General features: G+C 45.1%; 2 protein-coding genes across 6 annotated transcripts in view; one reads left to right on the forward strand and one right to left on the reverse strand.

The window, feature by feature from the left end:
* Positions 1–66: 66 nt before the first annotated feature.
* On the forward strand, positions 67–13,277 carry ITGB1BP1 (integrin subunit beta 1 binding protein 1). Its single transcript, XM_046662934.1, has 8 exons — positions 67–233; positions 3,265–3,375; positions 4,573–4,676; positions 7,491–7,569; positions 9,175–9,311; positions 11,685–11,777; positions 12,316–12,465; positions 13,021–13,277. Exons 3-8 carry the CDS (start codon positions 4,605–4,607, stop codon positions 13,090–13,092), a joined length of 603 nt encoding a protein of 200 aa, XP_046518890.1. The 5' UTR covers positions 67–233; positions 3,265–3,375; positions 4,573–4,604; the 3' UTR covers positions 13,093–13,277.
* Positions 13,278–13,746: 469 nt separating this feature from the next.
* ASAP2 (ArfGAP with SH3 domain, ankyrin repeat and PH domain 2) overlaps positions 13,747–21,109 on the reverse strand; it is a 177,173-nt gene continuing 169,810 nt past the window's right edge. For 3 of the 5 annotated variants that reach the window (XM_046662931.1, XM_046662928.1, XM_046662933.1), the window contains 4 exons: positions 19,480–19,529; positions 18,905–18,996; positions 18,302–18,424; positions 13,747–16,186 (listed from right to left, as the gene is read on the reverse strand). In XM_046662931.1, the coding sequence (XP_046518887.1) occupies positions 16,112–16,186; positions 18,302–18,424; positions 18,905–18,996; positions 19,480–19,529 (340 nt within the window). In that variant the 3' untranslated portion in view covers positions 13,747–16,111. The remainder of the gene's footprint in view (positions 16,187–18,301; positions 18,425–18,904; positions 18,997–19,479; positions 19,530–21,109) is intronic. The other 2 variants (XM_046662932.1, XM_046662930.1) reach the window with 1 other exon arrangement.

Consider the following 21,109-nt stretch of genomic DNA (forward strand, 5'->3'; position numbering starts at 1 on the left):
GGAGAACTCCGCTCGCGAGGTTCCTCCCCACGGGAGTCCAGAAACCTGGGGCGGGGTCAGGACTGCGCCTGCGCCACATGCCGGAGGTGGAGCCCGGCGGATGGGGCCCAGGGGGGCCGGAAAAGGTGGCACTGGACTAAGAACTGGAGTGCCTGCTGCGGCGGCGGCTGCTGGGGCCGTAGGTGTCTGACCCCCACCGCAGTTGACCCCAGGGATGGGCCAGCAGCTGTGAGGTGAGAGCCCTGGCTTCGCCGCGCCCGGGCGGAGCCAGGCCGGGAACGCGGGCCCAGAGGGCGGCGCCGGCGGGGAGGCCGCGCTGGGGCGGATGGGTGGGGCCGCGGGGGCGGCGGTCTCCATCCACGGGGACCTGCCCTCCTCGGGTTGGGGACCCGGGTACCGAGGTGGTGCGGGGTGGGCGGCCGAGGCGAGAGCGGGCCCGGCCTGAGGGAGGAGGCGGTGCTCCGGTGCCCGTTTCCTGTCTGGGCTGGGACTGCAGCACCTGTGACGACGGTGTCGTGTGCGGATCGGTCCCGTGGGAAGGGCGACGGGAGTGGGGCAGCCGCAGGGCCTCTTCCCGTGTCAGCCTCTGCTTTGTGGGGCGGTGAGGAGCACTCACTTTTGGGGCTTCCCCTCCGCTTCAACCCCTTTCCCTCCCTGCAGAGGGCAGGCGTCGTGTCTGTCTTGTTTACTGTCATCCTGCGCACCCGCACGTGGCAGGCGCTCACGACAGTGAGGGATACGTGGGGAGCAGGGTGGGCTCCGGAAAGAGCTTTGGAGCCAGGTCTGTCTAGGTTCCAAACTTGGCCCACCCATTGTTAGCCTGCAGACCTTGGGCGAGTCGCTTAAACTTGTAGCTTTGGCTGCCTCGTTGGAAAGGGGCTGAAATAGGCAGCCTTGCGGGTCTGCAGTAAAGAGCGTTAGAGGGGTGAGGTACAGCACGTAGCGCTGGGCGGCGCCTGGAGGTGTTCAGTACAGGGGGGTTGTTATTTGGCGGTCATCTCCCAAGAAGTTTCCCCAGTTCTCTAAGCATGTCCTCTCCCAGGCTGTGCCAGGCATTGGGAATACAGAGATGAACAGCCTCGCTCCTGCCTTTGAGAGCTCACAGTTCAGAGAGTGAGATAGAGGAGACCATACCAGACTTTACAGTCTATGCTATGATTATGCTGTGATCGGAGTGTATACCCAAGCTGTGGAGGACAGGTCCCTTAGCCCAACCTGGAGGTCCAAGGGAGGCTTTCTAGAAGAGAAGCCTGAACCGAGTCTTGAGAGCTAAGTGCATACAAGGTGGAAGGGCATTCCAGGCAGAGGGAATGGTGGGAGCAAAGCATGGAAACGTGGAGCATAGTGCATGCTGAGAACCTTGAGCAGCTTCACACTCCTTAGAGATTAATGAAGTGTGAAGCTGGTTGTGGAAGATGAGACTGGAGAGGTAGATGGGAGCCAGGTCATAGAGGACCTTGCATGTCCTGGCGAAGAGCTTTTGACTTCGGTCTCTAACTTTGGGGAGCAGCGAGAGATTTTAAGCAGGTTAGTGGCATGGGATTTGAATTTTAAAGAAATCATTTTAGCTGGAGCTTGGTGGAAGATTTAAAGTGGCACAGAGTCCGGTTGGGCCATGAATTCCTTAAACTGCATTCCAGACTTTGTGCATATGTGCATTTTTATGGGTTGAGGAGCCACAGCTTTCATCAGATAATGAAAAAGTACACAGCGATGGTCTAGTGATGCAGGGCCCTAGTAGAGACGTGGATGAGAGAACTCTTCAGGTGGTTTATGCAGTGGCTCTTGGTGCCTGGTTGGATGTGGGGCCTGGACGACAGTGAGGAGCAGATGATTTCCTGGTTTCTACCGGAAATAATATAATTTACTGAAAGGGAGAGGCCCAGATATGGAGGGGAAGCTGATGGGTTCCGTTACAGGCATTTTTGCATTTAAGTAATCTGTGGAACGTCCGAGTGACAATCAGTATCTTTAGCCTCATTTTTATGCATGAATAATTTAGAGACAAGAGTGATTTGCTTAAGAGCATGCACCAAAGAGCAGCAGCTAGCAAAGGCTTCAGTAAATGCTTTTCTCCCCCTGGGCTCCTAGATTGCTGATGAAATGAAAGTCTTCGGGAGTTACAAAGTCTTCACAGTATAATGCGGTGATTTTCAAATCATTCTAGTATTTTAAGGATTTGAAGAGATGCTTCAGGATTTCACTAACAATAGAATCAAATTTTATTTTTAAATCACATTCTAAATTGTTATATATCTTGAAATATGTATTTACATATACTTAAAATATAATGTGCTTAAATATGCTATACACCAACATTTTAGCCCACAAGAGACCACTGACGTGCTTCTTGATGCTGCTGGGTTAACCCAGTTTTGTGCAGACCTTGGAATAAGGCTCTCTTGCCATCTCTTTCTTACAAAGAAGTATCCACTGATGGCCAGGCTATCATTTGCAACAAGTTGTTATCCACGGTGGCCTTCTATTCGGTCTCCCTTTTTACTCTTAGCCTGTGTAGTTCGTTTCCTACCCAGCAGCCAGTCATCTTTCTAAAACAGAAAGATCATATCACTTGACTGCTTTGTAAAAAGCCTCTAGAGTCTTCCCTTAAACCCAGCCTGCCAGTCCTCCTGCGGATCCTTCTCCTTGTCTCTCACTCTCCCTCCCGCTCCTGCTCCAGTCCTGTTGGCCTCAGGCGTGTTCCCGCAGGACCTTTGTACTGGCTGAACTCTCTACCCAAAATGCTTTTCCTCCGCGTGTGTGGCTGCCCTCACTTTGCTCAGGTCTTCACTCCCACTTCCTCAGGGCGTTTTTTTCTTCCTGAAATATTCCCCCTTCCCTCGGTCACTTGTGTCTCCTTGACTTGTTTTCGTTTCCCTCACAGGGATGTGTGTTTCCTGACAATGTGTTTTCTGTTTGGTTTTCTCGTGGGTCTGTCTCCTCTCCCTGAGGTCAGGGGCTTTGTCTGTCTGATAACGGATGTATCCCCAGCACCTGGTGGGTGCTCACTCACTACTCAGGACTGAGTGAATGAATCAGATTTTCCTGCTATTCCACAGATTAAGCAAAAATATAGAAATAGGTTGGATGATGAGGCTGATTAAAAAGCTTGGGCTCAGGAGTACGTCTAGGGTAAGTGGCCCAAGGTCAGACCCTAGTGAGTGGACTTACAGTGGGGTCTCCAAATACAGTGGGAGAAACTGTTCCCTGGAGCAGGGACATTCACTGATCACCCCTGCTCACCCCTTCTTCTTCCTTCACCAGGTGCATTGTTCTTCTGACGAGAATTGACCATGTCAGAATGAAAGGAAGCCATCTGTGCAGACTGCTATCTGTGGAACCTTTGAAGACGATAAAATAGTATTCGATTCTATCGTAAGCAGATTCCCTTGTTTCTTCTGCAGAATCCAATCTTTGGTAGAAATTTGCTAGGTTATCTTACTCATATATCCTCTTGAAAGATGGGTCACAGTTCCCTCATCTGTAGAATGGAGATGACAACTTACCTTCTCTAGGCCCTGAGGGTGGGGGCCTGGAGGCCTGAGCATACTATGTGGCACAGACAGACCCTTAGAAAACGTAGGAGCAAATGCATGTGACCCCAGGTTGCCGTGAGGATAAGATGGGACAGTGTATTCGGAAGTACTTGAACTATGAAACATTGTGCAGGCTAGTTAATAATCTTCCAAGTATAATGTATGTGCACCCATGAATTGGACAAGGGTAAATCATTCATTTAAAAAAAGATAGATGTAAGACTGACTCTGGGAACATTAAGGTCACCTCCTTCCCTGGCCTCACTGAAACAAGTAGGAATGTTCTTATGTCAGCTTTTACCTAAAGATAGCTCAAGACTTCAAGAAAAATACACGTTTCTGAGGAGTATGTATGTCTTCTGTTCTTAGCCTGACCACCAAAAGACTGTGAACCTGAGACAGTCACTGAATCTCAGTATCTTGGTTGATAAACTGATGTTACATATTTTACTGATGTCTTGAATTGATTAAAGAGAAGGAAGGCACTTGAATATCTTGAGGACTAGAGGACATATGTCTGCTACTTCTGAGAACAGGGCTTTTCACACCTCAAGATATAAGAAGGTTTCTGCCTTTTTGATTCATTGGATTAGATTTTTTTTTTTTTTGAGGAAGATTAGCCCTGAGCTAACTACTGCCAGTCCTCCTCATTTTTTGCTGAGGAAGACTGGCCTTGAGCTAACATCCGTGCCCATCTTCCTCTACTTTGTATGTGGGATGCCTACCACAGCATGGCATGGTTTGCCGTGCTGTGCCATGTCCGCACCTGGGATCCGAACCGGCGAACCCTGGGCCGCCGAGAAGCGGGAACGTGCGAACTTAACCGCTGCGCCACCGGGCTGGATTAGATTTTTGAAATTTAAAAAGAATAAAAAAGAATAGTATCCAAATTTTGTGGTCAAAGGAAGATGTTTATGTCTTAAGTAAGAGGAATATACCGTGGAACTGGAAGGAATTGATGATTTTTATTCCTATTATGCATAAAGTGATTAAAGTTGTTTTTCTTGATATAGCTAACTAACATTTGTTCTTCTAGGGGAGCTCTTCTGGATCAAGCTATGGTGGAAAATGTTTCGGAAAGGGAAAAAACGACACAGTAGTAGCAGTTCCCAAAGTAGTGAAATCAGTACTAAGAGCAAGGTAGGGGAGATGGAATTAGGAAGGAATCATAAGTCAGTGAGAATTTTGTTTCTTCTAACTGATACTGCGTAAAGGGTACTAACCATGGCAGACCTGATATTCTTCACACTAGGTGTGTTTTAGCATCCATTTTGTGAGGTAAACACACATTCTGTGCTTGATTTAATTTTATTTTGTTTTGGTAGATTTTCTGAAATTCTCAAATCCACTAACCTAGATGGGACAGGACATATGATTTGTCTCACTGAAACAAACACTGATTTTAAAATTTCTTACACGATAGGAATTGAAGGCAATTAAAGATTTGTGGTGTGTGTACATAACTGTAATTGTTTACTTTTCAGTGAGTTAGTTGGATCCTGAGGCAAATGCTGCGATTAGAACCCTTGTAGGGTATTTGAATGTGAAGGGGCCTTAAAGTCCTGAGTCCTAGTCCACTGGACCTGGTCCTGTGGTTCCTACATTTTTACTACTAAAAAGCCTCTTTTTTTTTTTTTTTTTTTGTGGTGAGGAAAATTGGTCCTGAGCTAACATCTGTGCTAATCTTCCTCTATTTTATATGTGGGATGTGTCCACAGCATGACTTGATGAGCAGTGTGTAGGTCCATGCTCGGGATCCAAACCCGCCAACCTCAGGCTGCTGAAGTGGAGCGTGTGAACTTAACCACTATACCACCAGGCTAGTCCCTAAAGAGCCTTTTGATCATGTTCCACCCTTGTGAGCTCTGTGTGTGTGCTCAGTGCTGGGACTCGGTGAGGCAGGAGGAGCCCATGGCCCAGCATATAGGGAGTAGCCCCCTCCAGGAGGATGCCTCACACTAGCCTGTGGGCACCACACTGAATAGTAATGGGCACACCTCAGTAAACGAATACACACATGATGGCCATTCGGAATTTCCAGTCAGTGCATCACTGATCTGATATGCTAGCCAGAAGCACAGACACTTGCATTTTGAAAATCCTTTGCAGTCTTAGGGTGGGAAAATTAAGTTTTCTTTATGGTTTTGAATCCTGAAGCCAGTCAAGAACCTCCCTGCTGTTACCTTACCTGTGAGGACCCTGGCCTGGGAGTCAGTGGTCTGGCCTAGCTTCGTGTTTTCTAGATCTGAAAATGGATAAAGGGAGATGTAATGACTTGCTGCTGGCCGAGTAGGACCAGAGCCCTGATTTTCTGATTCCTGAAGGCCCTCAATAACTCGGGCAGGCGGGGCGGTGGGGCGGGAGAGCTGCAGAAGGGACCACGTGCCACGGCGTGAGGGTCTTACCCTGAGCTGATGGTGAGCCTCGAGTGGTTCCTAAGCAAAGTCGTGACTGTTAGATTTGTGCTTTAGGATGACGTAAGCTTTTGTTGTTGTATTTCTGAACATGGGAAAAATACGGTTTCCCCCTTCCTCTTCTCCTTGCTCAGAGGGTCCCCAGCTGCTGGTGTTTCCTGTGCGGAGAGGCAAGGTGCAGCACAAAAGCTCACTCTGCTACTCACTTCGGGCTCGTGCTCGTCCCGGGAGCCAGTCTGCATGTGTGGCAGCATCTCAGTTCCCACTCCCCTCCAGCCTCCCATTGAACATATAGGTTATTTCCAGTTTTTACTACCACACAAACGTGATGAACAGACATCATTTTAGTACCACACACAAAGAGATGAACATCTCTGTACGTACAGCTCTGTCCTCAGATTCCAAGACATGCAAGTACGAAAAAGGGAAGAAGCATATTTAATACTTGATACATTTTTTGCAATCACTTGCAATCACCTTGAGTCACTTCTTTTTTCTTTTTTGAGGAAGATTAGCCCTGAGCTATTTTTTTTTCTTTTGAGGAAGATTAGCCCTGAGCTAACTGCCACCAATCCTCCTCTTTTTGCTGAGGAAGACTGGCCCTGAGCTAACATCTGTGCCCATCTTCCTCTACTTTATATGTGAGACACCTGCTCCAGAGCATAAGTTGACACGCGGTGCCATGTCCGCACTCAGGATCTGAACCGGCGAACCCCAGGGCACCAAAGCGGAATGTGCAAACTTAACTGCTGCACCACTGGGCAGGCCCCTTGATTCACTTCTTAAACGTTGAAAAAATTTGAGTGTACTTTTAAAATTTAATTTTGATTTGAAGTGCAAAAAGTTGACCAATTTTTGAATCAAAAGTTTTCAGAGTGTTATTTCTGAAGAAATTAAGCACATGGAGAGTATAAAATTCTGTAGCACAAACCTCACTAACATGCGTGAGTCTTTGTGTTTTGGGTAACAGTGCTGTTGGGGTTTTTTTTGCGATTCACCTTGACAGTTGTGCTCTGGTCCGCAGTCAGCCCGTGTGGCCACTGCAGGCGGTGCTAGTCAGAGCAATCGCAGGAGGCCTGCGCTGGAGAGCTAGGGTATTTCCTAGGTGTACCCTTGGGTACATCACTTCACCTCTCTGGGTCTCGCCTTGTTTATTAAACAGGATCACACTCCCTGCCTGCTTTCTGCACAGGGTTCTTTTTGGGTTCAGTGGAAATAATGTGAAAGCAAGGTGTAGGTTTCCACATACAAAATACCCAGTATCTCGTAAGGAGACGGGCAATGGCTTTGGTTTAGATGGGAGTGTTGGCACACGTATCCAGTGTTGTGTTATGGGAAGAGCAGTTGGGATTATCTATTTTGAAGTTTGTTATAGGATTTGTCTAGAAAAATCCATCACAGTCCATCTGCCTGAATAATTGACCTGATTTTGTACGTGTCGCTTCAACTATAATAAGTAATTTGAATGCTTGGTAGAGAACTTGAGAAGATAGTGCTTCTAATTATGCTTTTATTGGTATGTCTGTCTGTTACTTCTCAGTCTGTAGATTCCAGCCTTGGGGGGCTGTCACGATCCAGCACTGTGGCCAGCCTCGACACAGATTCCACCAAGAGCTCAGGTACAGCGCAGGGTTGGATCACTTACTGTCTACCTTTTAAGTGATGTTCATACAGTTTTACCAGGGTAGCACAAGGAGTTCTTGTGTATTTGGGGTTTTCTTTCTCTCCTCTGCCATTTTTTTTTTTTTTTTTTTTTAAAGATTTTATTTTTTCCTTTTTCTCCCCAAAGCCCCCCGGTACATAGTTGTGTAGCCCCCCGGTACATAGTTGTGTATTCTTCGTTGTGGGTTCCTCTAGTTGTGGCATGTGGGACGCCGCCTCAGCGTGGTCTGACAAGCAGTGCCATGTCCGCGCCCAGGATTCGAACCGACGAAACACTGGGCCGCCTGCAGCGGAGCGCGCGAACCTAACCACTCGGCCACGGGGCCAGCCCCTTTCCTCTGCCATTTTTGATAAGAGTTTAGAAACGGCTCGAGATCTGGTGGAACTTGGGTTGGGGGTGAGGAGTGGTTGGTGAAAACCATTGCCTTAGTTGGCTAGGGCATGTGGGCGAACTGCTCTTAACTGGTCCTAGGGCAAATGTGCAGAAAACATCGTGGTAACAACTTAAGTTTCAAAATAGCTTTTTAAGAAATGGTGTGGCAAAGCATGAATTACGTTGTTTGGGGGGTGTAGGACAGATGTTGCTGGTTAAAAGGAAGAAGAGCTGTTTACCCAGAGATCCACCAGCTCCTAGACATCAGGAGCACGTGGTAATTAAGGGTAGACTCTGTTACAGACCCTTGCAAACATGTATGCAGCCACCAAAAACGAGAGCTCTTTAGAAATCAAAAGATTGCTTCTAATCCACCTATCAGCTAGTGTCTAATGGGAAGTATACTGTATTCATTTCCTTGTCTAAAATCCTTCCACTTTTCCTTTTAGGATCATGGACTAGTCAATCTATAAAAGGTGGGGGGTCGGGTGGGTGGAGAGAAGAAACGTACGATGTCAAAGAATACGGTAGTGTAAGGTCTATATCTTTACTTACAGATGCCTTTAAAATACTAAAAATGTGGGTACCTTTTTAATACATAAACACAACCTACAAGGAATCCCATAGTGTCCCCTGCCCGTGGCACACATCGAAAATCCTTTGTGGTAATTTTGTATCAAACTGCATAGCATACGCACACTTCTTCCACCCGGTACCATCTGTTTTGTGAAGGGACTTACCGTCCAGCGTGATTCCTTCTACGTTAAAAAAAAAATTGTCTGGTCTTTTCCGACCGAATGGTAGAGGCAGACTAGGAAAGAAAGCTAAAAGCTAACATGGTAAAGAGGGAGAAGAAACCAAAAAATCATTAAATGTCATTATGCTCTTTAAAGGTACTCAATCATTACCTAGTTGACATTTTATTTTTGTTTTGAAGTGAAGGATATCAATACTTAATTTATTCCTATTGAGATTTTTATACATTTAGTATATTGTGAGTCACTGAGGAAAAGGCTAGTGAAATTTTAAGTTCTTTCCTATTACATCAAAAAATTTTGGATTAAAAAATTTGTTATTAAAGTGTAAGTTCTGATGACACAGTCTCTTACTTGGGAAGGGGTTGAGGATACCCTATAATGCAGCTATTTCTATTGAAGTCTTACTATTATAATTTTTCTTTCATCTTTAGGACAAAGCAACAATAATTCGGATACCTGTGCAGAATTTCGAATAAAATATGTTGGTGCCATTGAGAAACTGAAACTCTCCGAGGGAAAAGGTCTTGAAGGGCCATTAGACTTGATAAATTATATAGATGTTGCCCAGGTAAAAAAAACCCAAATGTTTAAATTTCCTAAGATTCTAGAGAGTAAACTCACAGCTTTGGAGAAAGAAGTTTACTCTTCCAGGTCTTCTCACTGTCTAATCCTGAAGCCACACTTTTCATGGTTAAAATATTTACTGAGCACTGCAGTTGTAGGCGGCATAAGGAGCCTTAGACATGGAGTCACACGGGAACACAGAGACACTGCTCCTTCTTCAAACAGGACTTTTGCTTTTTCTGGGGCTGACTGACCTCCTCGTTTAAATGAGGAGCTGAGTGCGGTGACTGGCTACATACCATAGGTTTGTCTTTTAAAATAGTCTGGCAAGACCTTACTGTATTTCCAGTGAACTAGTTTCAGCTCTTTGAATAATCTAATTCACAGTGGTGTTGATGTACCATATCTATGTATTCGTACCTTGTTTCCAGCAAGAATTAAGGTGAGGTGGGTTTCAAGAATATATCCTGGGGGCTGGCCCTGTGGCCGAGTGGTTAAGTTCGCATGCTCTGCTGCAGGCGGCCCAGTGTTTCGTTGGTTCAAATCCTGGGCGGGGACATGGCACTGCTCATCAAACCACGCTGAGGCAGCGTCCCACATGCCACAACTAGAAGGACCCACAACAAAGAATATATAACTATGTACTGGGGGGCTTTGGGGAGAAAAAGGAAAAAAATAAAATCTTAAAAAAAATATTCTGGACAAGAAGATAATAAATCAATATGAAGGAAAATTAAGACAAATCAAAGGTATAAGGTCAGTGCATAAGGTCTAGACACTTGCCAATGGTGGAAGTGGATAAACCAAAAGGCTTAATACTATAGGGTTGGTAAATTACTTGCCAAGTTTCTAGAAAATGGAATTACATTGTTTGTGTTCATTAACAAAGGGATATTACTGCAATGGGAAGATTCCTTTATCAGTTCAGTATCGGTTACTCTTTTTTTTTGAGGAAGATTAGCCCTGAGCTAAGATCTGCTGCCAATCCTCTTTTTGCTGAGGAAGACTGGCCCTGAGATAACATCTGTGCCCATCGTCCTCTATTTTATATGTGGGACGCCTGCCACAGCATGGCTTGATAAGCGGTGTGTAGATCCGCACCCAGGATCTGACCCAGTGAACCCCGGGGCACCAAAGTGGAACTTGTGAACTTAACCACTGCGCCACTGGGCCAGCCCTATCAGTTACTCTTAAGAATGTAGGGTCTCTTCAATCATGGAGAATGGGATCATTAAATATAATGTTTCATATCCTCATGAAAGTAAAAGAAGTCTTTTCTGAGGGAAATCAGCGAATCTAACTTGCCAATTAGCATAGAACTCTTGGTAGTCTGAACTAATATAATTAGTATCCTAGCCTTTAGTTTGGAATGTAAAGTCATTTCAACAGTGTGCAAGCAACAACTAATCTAAGTATTTTACCAAAACGCTGCTAATCCTGTTTCGCCTGAAAAGTGCCCTCGGATTATTTTGATGCTGATAAGGACTGCTCAATTTCTTGTATCACCATATAACTTGGGCTTGTTACAATTCCATTATTGGCAATAGCATTACTCCTATCCCATCTTTTGATCTTGGAATGCTTTAAACTACTGTGGGAAGTGACAGGCAAGAGGTGATGGAGCGGTGTGAGGATCCAAGATCAAGGTGTTTGGACACAGCTCATTTACTGTAATTTCTTTCATGTAGGCAGATTGTTCCACAAAAACATTCACGGTATGAAACGTCTACTGATTGCTAACAATATCTTCTTTATTTTAGAGAAGAGAAGTTGGGCAGTATTCTGACTTAGAGAAAACTGGATGATTTGCTAGGGAAACCATCAGGTGTTATCTGCTGTTTTACTTAATAGCTCAAAGTACTGGTGATACTTTTGAGAGCTGAGTAACCACTCTTCAAGCACTGTTTACTTGCCTGAGGCCCTGGGGAGAACTAGACATATCAACACCTGGGTGAGATACAGAATGGCTGAGAAAAATAGTTCCTGCAGCTGTGTTCCCTGAGCGTTTCATGTGCTGACGTTAGTATAAGCTCTAAGTATTTTAAAATCTAAACACAGACCTTTATTTCTCTAATGTGAATATTTTAACCTCACTGGGATCTGTGGAAGTTCCGCAGTTTGTAATGAGGGTTAACACCAAGACAAGGGGATGGAACAGTATTCATGGAGTGCACGGATCTGAACTTTGCTGATTTGTGGGCTGAAAAAAAAAATGGGGAATATTTTTCTTTGGCCTCTTTGGAGAGAAATTCCTGCCAGGCTCTTGTGTACTCCGCATTCTTTAAAGGGTTCAGGCCAGATAATAAAATTGACTAATCAGACTTAACAATGTAACATAACTTTTACTGTATATCATGTAATTTTTTTTACTTTAAAGCAAGATGGAAAGTTGCCTTTCGTTCCTCTGGAGGAAGAATTTATTATGGGAGTTTCCAAGTATGGTATAAAAGTATCAACATCAGATCAGTATGTAAGTAATATAATTTATTAACGGAAAAATGTGTTTTAGGTATTAGAGCCCACTGGTAGTCAGGTGTGCTCATGTTTGCAGAGTGGTTGGTTTGTAAACCTTCCTGGCAGCTGGTCTTAAGTGACCGATTTCGTAGGGTGAATGAATAGGGGCTTCCTTTTGCCTCTTCTGTGTGGTGGAGCACAAGCCAACACCCCCACTGCTGGCCCCTAATGCATTCTCAACTCGGGACCCCACACCACTTCAGAGCAGCTGTCAGCTTGGAAGCTGGGCAGAGAGAACAGGCTCATGAACTTAGATCATCTTACACCTGTCTTTCCGGAATTTAAGTAGGAAGGTATAATGCTGACGGCAAAGTGCCCCATAACTGAGCATACGGAACATGCCTTTGGGTGAAAAACCTATAAAACTACTTCCTGCCAGATCCATGGATAGATATGCTGTTTGAAGCCTCACAATAAATTCTGCATGGGAAAATGTTAGAAGAATGGAGACACATGTAAAGTAGTCTCATCTTTCTTTTTCCCAACTTCTGCAGGATGTTTTGCATAGGCATGCCCTGTATTTAATCATCCGGATGGTGTGTTATGACGACGGTCTGGGGGCAGGAAAAAGCTTATTGGCTCTGAAGACCACAGATGCAAGCAATGAAGAATATAGCCTATGGGTTTATCAATGCAACAGCCTGGTGAGGTTTTAAGTTACCTTGGATAGTCTTTATTCATCAAACGGAGTGGTAAAACTAGAGACTATTTACAGTCTTTGCAAAGGCTGAAGAGATGCTCTCCATTAGGTATCTAATATCTGGTATAATATAATGAGGGACTACCAGGCCCTGGGCCAGCCAGCTGTCCAGACCTCCTGCAGGCCAGGAGCAGCACTCATGTGCGGGGATGGGAAGGTTCAGGGTGAACAGAAAGCAGATGAGGGAAAGTGGTGTGTCCTCCAGCTGCAGAGGCCCCCTCCTTTTCTGTACGTTGTTGTTCTGACTGGCCTGTGATGGTCCTAAAGGCCGTGGGTCCCATGTGTTACCTCCCGTGCAGTTCTCCAAAGGAGCACAGGAAGGGAGCACGTGATGTGCTGTGCTGATGCAGGCAGGCTGTGTCCTGGCCTTTTCAAAACTGGTGAGGTGCAGGTTTAGGAGAGCTGTGATGGGGGTCAGATCTATACTTTTTGCTGGTCAAATTAAGTTCAGGAAGAGATTTATGAACACTCTCTTACTGTATCTTTTCACTTAATGTAGGAACAAGCACAAGCCATCTGCAAAGTTTTATCCACCGCTTTTGACTCTGTATTAACATCTGAGAAATCCTGAATTCTGCAGTCAAGTGCAAGTCGACTTCATGTGCAAGTTCAGATGTCTTCTAAATAGTTCTGTTTTCAATCTGCGATGATGTACTAATACAGAAATAGGAAGTGATCCCTTGCTCTAGATTTTCTGAAGAAAATGCAGTGTAAAAATCTTGATCTTTTGCTTTTCTATTAAAATGTCTTTGAAGTTATTTACTTTCTGGGACAAAAAAAGAAATCTTACTTGTCGCTTTTAAACACAAATAAGCTTAACGCCTAAGTGTCAGAGAAGTGCACTCAGTGAGTAATCAGCGTTGAGACTTTGTGAGGAAGACTAAGGCAGTCTGCTCGGCAGCCTTCCCAGTGACACGGTCTCACTGGCCTGGAGCTCTGGTCAGGCAGAGGTCTGGCCTGGGGACCCGAGTCATGCTGGTTTGAAACAGTGACACTGCTAACTCAAGACACAAAAAGTAGAACTTTAAAAATGTATTGTCAGGAGAACAAGCTAGTAAACTACAATATTTATCTCAGCGTTAAGAGAACTTTAAAAGATTACTGCTCATATTGAAAGTAATAGAACTTAAACAACCTTGAGTACAGTATGCTAGTGTATTTTTTTTAAAGGACTGTTTTAATATACAATACTTTAAGGATTAAAAACATTAAAAATAACACCATGTCCATTTAAAAGTACTTTATTTTTTTCTAGTCAAATGACTAGTTAACAAGAAGAGTAGACTTAATAAACATGCTCTAATTATAAATCACTGCATTAAGGACAATGAAAATAAGAATTGATTTAGGTTATACAATATATACAGTTGCGCTGCAACTAGACCCAAGTAATCAAGTGAATGAATTGAATATCATACATCTCAAATAGCATTCCACGCTGCATAGTATGTTACCCACCCCTAACAGATCACACAGTAACTATTAGTCTGTGCACATGTTTCTGAGTCCTTATCCCCAGAAGTCAGATCTGATGGAAATGGCATGCAAAATGCCGGAATCCTGCAGCTAATTCATGAAACGTAAACTTTAAATATAAATAGATATCTACAATGTTTTCCTTTCTCTCAGTTGCTTTTTTGAATTTGCAAAGAGCAAATAACTAGGAAAGGATATTAGCAGGGAAGTTAATATAATTTCTTCTCTGGCAAGAGTAATATTAATTACTGCACAATAGCACCACCAAATTGTAGATTGGAAAAATATTTCCTAGATATTTATGTACCAGTGAACCTGATAGATTAGTTTGGGACTGGCATTCAAATGTTGATATGAATCAACTTTATTCCTTATGTAGCTGGCACCAAGTAGTCAAAAGGCCGATTGTAAGACAGAGATGTGAAAGGATTATGTTAAAATATACATAAGAAGTGCACTGTGCAAAATCATCTGTTTACTTTCTTAAATCTATGAGAGAATTAACTAAAGGGTTCAAACAACAGAAATTAACAATTAGTGAAAATAGATGTAGTGCTTTAAAAAAAAGACTAATTACAGATCTAACACATTTTTACCCGAACTATGAAAGGCAAAAAAGCAATTGCTGTATAACATCTTAAAACATTCCAGTTTGTTGTCTTCCTTTATAATAGCAACAAAAAATACAATGCAATTAGAAAAAAAGAAGCTCTGCACTTAAAGAGTCTTGCATAATAAAGACAGGCTGCTTCAGTCAAATGTACCATCATAACAAATGCAATAAAAGCATCGTCACCTCGCTTTCCAAGCCTATATTTAAATTTATTCCTTTACTTTTGGTAAAAACCCAAGTGGGCATTATATGCCTATTTATTCTCAAAGAGCGCCAAAATTTCCAATATTCCTACTCTGAATCTTATGCTCACAATTACTAAATAGAGGTATGACAGTCAAGTTCATTAAACTAAGGAATTTTGATCTTATCAGATATAACCTAATCCCCCCACCCCCAGAAGCTTAAGTTTAAGAATGATATGATGGACTTCAACAGTAAAACTGGGATGTTTGGGAGTATTTATTACCTGGGACCTACAGATTTCTGATATGCTCTTGATTACAAACAAATGGACTGATTAAATTTCAAGACAGTGTAACTACCATTCCTGTTGGTATATTATATAAACACAAGACACTAAACTGAGTAAACATTCTCAGGAGCTAGAAAGGGAAGGCAGTGGTACACTCAAGAGGAAACAGCAGGTGTGTGGTAACATAGCGGGGTCTGCGCCACAGCATCTACCTGTGTGATGAAGGAAATTCAAGAAGGCAAAACATCTAAAGCATATAAACTAGTTTAAAGAACTGTTTTGCAATCCATCATCCTTAGTTTTTAACCAAATTCAGGAAATGCAGTTTTATATAACCGAGAACAGAATTAACTGCGATTACTGTAATAAACCATCAGAAGTTTTGTATAGGATTGCTCACAACAGGTTACACGCACATGCAGAATACAGTGAGAGTTGCAACCTCACAAATTAGGGCTGGAAGGTAGAGCACTAAGGTGTAAATTTCCAAGTTGCTTTAAATAAACATTGGGTGGATTTCAAAGGTATCTTTTTTTTTTTTTTAATATCTTTAAAGGTGAACTGATAGCATTTTATCTAGAAAGTCCTGGCTGGCTGTGGACTTCTAAAGCAACAGTTTACTGGCTTCCTAAAACAAAAATTGCGCTAAAGGTCACCGACACCAGAAATGAGCCAAGGAAAGCAGGAAGAATTTCTTTCTTTCTCAAACATTTTTTGGTTCAGCTAATTCTGTAGATTCAGGATCTTGATGATGTAGTTAAAATAACTTTTCAGTTCACCTTTTAGGAAATTCAGTTTTCCCACTAAAAGGATAGCAATGTTTCATGAAAACCACAAATTATAAAAACAATCCATTTATATATATAAAACGCCTTTGAGTTTTTAAAACAGAACAGTGGCATTAGAGAAAGTGGGGCTACCGGACAATACAATTCATGAAACTGGTTATCTGGCAAGAGTTTTGGTACCAATAATGAAACAGGAACAGAAAAATTGTTAAAAGAAGTGTTTTTGTTCAGTAGCAATTTAGTCAGCAATAAAGTGCACAAATGATACGGGAAATGCTCCTTTGCGACTAGGATCTCCATCAATGTGGCCAATCTGAAATGAATAAAAGTTCAGGTTGTTATAAAAATTCCAAATGTTTCAAACTTTGAAGGGCATTATAGCCTTTGGAGAGAAACAGATTTGTTCAGAAGAATCTCTTCTGAGCAAGAACTGCTTGGATAAAACATCTAAACTGCTTTTCCCTTTCTCTTTCACTCACATTTCAAACAGTGTGTGCCTCCTACCCGTAAAGAACGCCTGTCAGGTGCGTCAGGAGTCTGCACAGAAACGTCGCCAGCACTGAGTCCTGGCAGTCTTGGGGCAGGCAGGACAGCTCTCTGACCATCACCCCACACTTGCCTTTTTTTTTAATGGATGAAGAAATTTAGCGTCAGAAGTTTGTGAGCTGCAAAGTCACAGGAGGTGGCAAAAGTGACTTGGTACTATTTAAATGTAGTCGAGCATTTATGGAAGACTTTAATAAATCCATTTATTTTGGCTCTGGGTAAATTATATAAGTTATACACCAAATATGATTTCAACAATGTAAATTATGTAGGTAAATAAAAGTCTAAAAGAAAATCAGCAGGGGCTGGCCCCATGGCTGAGTGGTTAAGTTCGCGCACTCTGCTTCAGCAGCCCAGGGTTTCACTGGTTCGAATCCTGGGCGCAGACATGGCACTGCTCATCAGGCCATGCTGAGGTGGCGCCCCACATGCCACAACTAGAAGGACTCACAACTAAAAAATATATACAACTATGTATTGGGGGGCTTTGGGGAGAAAAAAATAATAATAAATAAATTTAAAAATCTTTAAAAAAAAGAAAACCACCAAAATATAAATGGTGGGGTTTTTTGGGAAAGGGACCCTACGATTACGGGCAGCATTTACTTTCTTCTTTATACCTTTCTGTATTTTCTACAGTTTTTGAAATGAACAGGTATTTTCCAGATGGCTAAGCCTGTTGTCAGGCTGGAGCTCCATCCTTATGGTGGGTTGTACAAAGTGTGAAAACCAGACCTGCTTTAAGTCTCAGGGTGTGCGGGCAGTCACGAGGGAGTAAGGTCAGGTCCTCACACTGTCCACGCAGGCCAGCACTCACTGCCTCACCTGGGCTGGCCATGCAGCAGGAACTCAGTAAGCAGAGGCCCAAGGAGCTTGCCTGAACCGGGAACCAGGAGCAGCGGCCCCTTTACTGCCTGTGCTGTACGTAGAGGCTGACAGAGGAGGGAGCTCTGGACCGACAGACGCTTTAATGGCTTACAGGGAAAGAGGCCACAAGAAGATACTGGAATCCAGCCATGCTGCAAGGCCCCGAGAGTTCACAAAGCCCCGAAGGCGGAGAACTGACAGTTCCCACAGGTGGGATCTCTGCTAGGGATGCCCACTGGCACTCCTCGCACTCAGCAACACAGAACGACTTCCAGGAGTCCTGTCTGCATCGTCACGACACGTCAGTGATGCCTGAGCTCCATCTACAGAGCTGGGCCGTTAGTGTCTACTGCATGGCAGACACTACCAGATGCTCTGTGCACACACTTCATGCAAGTTATTTAATCCTACTATCCTTGCTTTATAGCAGAGGCCTCTCATTGGGGGTCTTCAGTATAATCTCTACACCAGTGCTGTGGCGACGTCCCTTTCATAGGGTGGCTTAGCGACATAAGTGACTTGCCCAAGGGCACCAGCCCTGTAAATGCTGAGTCTGGATTCTTAGGGTCATCGGGGAAGTGCCATGCTCCTCCCATCCCAGCTTCCACCTGCATGCCACAGTTCTTTTCAGGACCAAGACTAACATGCAGGAACTCCGCCCGCAGGTCTACTCTTTCTACGCGCCTCACTCCACAAAACCAGCAATGCTGGGGATGATGGAACCCTCTAGAAACTCAAGGCCTCAAACTCAGGGGCCTCATTTCAGACCCCCAAGTATGCTCTGGAAACCGCAGCCCAAGTGGCCTGCCCACCCTAATGAGGGAGGATCCCACCCAGGGGATAAATCAGGCCCACTCAGAAGTGGGTGTACATGGAAGACACATCTGAGGATAGTAAGCGGGAGAGCAGCCAGCAGACTTTCAGGCCTCACCTGGGAACAGATCTCTCAGACCAGGTGGGTAGGGATTCAGTTCTGCCCCTCCTGGGCCCATCCCAGGACCAGGCCCCGACTTACCCACCACTCTTGGTCCTCCTCCCCATCCACGATGATCACATCCCCCTCAGAGAAGGTCAACTCGTCTGGGTTGTCAGCCACGCAGTTATAGAGGGCTTTGACCCGCTTGGGCTTCAACTTGGTCTGCGTCAAAGAGAGGGGTCAAAGGTTAGTGTGGTAGGGAGGCATCAGCTCTTGGGGCAGAGAACTGGACCATTTTGCTTCCAACTGGTCCCAAGGATCCTCACCGCAGGCCTGGGAGCCCACAGGTGTCAAGATGGGGGGGGTCAGTGACGCTCAGGGGCCAGAGGCACTTCTAGGAGGAGGCGAGAAGAGGCAAGAGAAGAGATTCCAGCCAAGTGAGGCGAGCTGGGAACAAGGCAGCCCGGTGCCTGGTGTGCACGTGGGAGTCTTTCCCGGAGCTGTGGTGAGAGGGCCAAGCCCACGGCTGGCCAGCTCTGGGGCTGCGTCTGCTCAAATACAAATGACTAGGTATCCAGGAAGACTCTCCCACTCCCCAACCAGGGGAAGAGGGAAAGCGCTGTTTCCTCTGAGCCCTCAGAGAGTAACCCGCACACTCCTGGCCGGAGTGAAGAGGCAGAAAGGAGGGGCTCGTCCACTTACCGTCTGTGACTTCCTGGGCATGGGCGCTGGGGGCTGCATGGCCATGGTGTTGGACAGAGGACCCAGAGCTTCCGTTGCAGACAGATCCACTGCTTTAGGGCCAAAATGAATCAACTCACAAAATGCCCCCAGTCATAACCGTGAGATATAAACAAGTAACATAAAAGCCACAGTGTCATGTCTGAAAGGTAAGTTTCCTGAGATTTTCTGATCTGTTGAGGGAAAAGTCCCCTAAAGGCCAAAGAACCTTGTGACTTCCATGCAACCTTTTAGACTGTGCAAGGAGTGCAAGTGTCGCAGAGTGAGACAGATGTCACCACCTCCTCCACAGACTGCTATAGCCCCATGAGGGGCCTCCCCGCCTCGACCCCATCAGCAGAAGGGGTTAGGAATTCAGGGTGCAGCACAGAGCAGCCCCAGGAGGAGGAGCGTCAGAGGCTCTGTGGAGGGCAGGGTCACTGCCACATGGGGGACAGCTGGGTTCTGATACAGGGTTGACCACGGCTGGAAACACCTCCCACTTTATCCCCAGAGACCAAGCAGAAACGAACCCCAGTTCCAAATGAAATAATTACCGGGTCCTCTTGGCTGGCCTTTGTTGGTCAGTGTGGTAGACTTGTCAGCCCTACAAAGAAAGGGAAATCAGATTTACGGACGCCTGAGGCCTGAAAGGCACGTTACCTGCCCCCACCTCACCCCTTTTTGTACAGGAACCACCTGTGTTGAAGTTGAAAACAAGTGAGCAGATTGTATTAACTGTCATTCAATTACTTCTTTCTTCGGGAAAAGGAAGAATGTGAGGCCCAGAGGACAGTGGTAGATCCTAGGTTCCTGATCCTAAAAGCAGGACTCTTCACAAAGTACTCCTGTCTGCATGCGCCTGCAGGCAACAACCCGGCTGGGGCTGCAAGCAGCACCAGCCACCAGCTCTACCCCCAGTCTGCTCAGTCCCTTCCCAGTGGAAGCCTCGGTCTCTTCCTGCGTAAGTGCAGGGCTGACTCAATCCCTGAAGGCTGTGCCAGGCCCCATCCAGGTGCCTTGGTCAGCGTCACCCATGCCTCTGGACTCTGTGGTCCCTGCTGCTTGTAACCCATGAGGCTGACCACAGCTCAGGCCCCATCCATGAGCCTCCAGGCCCAGCACATCCCAAAGCCACAGGCAGAAGCACACAGGTAAGGGAGCTGGTTCTTAGGGCCAGCACACAGGTTTACAACCCAGACTCGCCATCTGGCAGGCCTGGATAAACGAGTTTCTGTGAGTTGGCATTTTCTCCAGGAAAAGGTGTGACAGCAGTCCTGCCAACTCTCAAAATAAGGACAGGTGACAATGTCTGTGATAGATGAGCTCTCTTTCCAGTTCCCTGTCTCAGTGCACCTGGCACAGAGCCAGGCACACACCTGGGGCTTGAGACATGGCGGGAAGGGATGGGAGGGTGGAAGAGAGGGGTGAAATTCCTTCCACTGCAGGCTCACTCCCGTTGGAATGCTTCCTCTGTGCCCTGAACAAAGCCCGGCTGCAACCTTGATGCCGAGGTCTTAGAAGGAAGATGAGTGCAACAGAACACTGATTTTGCTCATATTTTCAAGGAACTAAAAATGAGTAACAAGTGATGGCCCCCCAGTCTGACTGTCATTTGATTTCCATCAATGTCAAGAGAGAAACCATCACACTGACTTGCTCACCCCTTCGCCTTCAGTCATCCCCAACGACAAACACTCCCAGGGAAGGCTTGATCCTCTAAGATACCACTCAGCACAGTTTTTCTTCAAAGGGCCAGATAGTAAATTTTTTAGGGGTACGGGTTAAAAGGCCTCTGTCATGACTCTTCACCACTGCCATTGCAGTAGGACAGCAGCCACAGATGATATATGAACAAAGCAGGCTGCCCATGCTCCAAGGACACTTTATTTATGGGCACTGAAATCTGAATTCCATGTAGTTTTCATGAGTCATGAAATATTCTTATTTTGGTTTTTTTCAACCATTTAAAAATATAAAAACCATTCTTAGTCGTGGGCCACACAAAAACAGGCAGCAGGCTGGATCTAGCCTGCGGGCGGAGTTTGCCAACTCCTGCTCTAAGAGAACAGATGTGAAAATCCAGATTTATACCCAGGATAAAATTAGGAGAGTGGGGTACTTCCTTTAAAAGAAGATACACCGATGAATTCCTTTAAAAACAGAACCCACTGAGGGGCCGGCCTG

Source organism: Equus quagga, chromosome 5 (assembly GCF_021613505.1).
Source record: "Equus quagga isolate Etosha38 chromosome 5, UCLA_HA_Equagga_1.0, whole genome shotgun sequence".
Lineage (NCBI taxonomy): Eukaryota > Metazoa > Chordata > Mammalia > Perissodactyla > Equidae > Equus > Equus quagga.

Coding starts and splice junctions, on each gene's coding strand:
- ITGB1BP1 (XM_046662934.1), top strand. CDS start 4,605: ATGTTTCGGAAAGGGAAAAAACGACACAGTAGTAGCAGTTCCCAAAGT. Junction 11,778..12,315: donor TATCAACATCAGATCAGTAT/GTAAGTAATATA, acceptor CAACTTCTGCAG/GATGTTTTGCATAGGCATGC. Junction 12,466..13,020: donor TTTATCAATGCAACAGCCTG/GTGAGGTTTTAA, acceptor CACTTAATGTAG/GAACAAGCACAAGCCATCTG.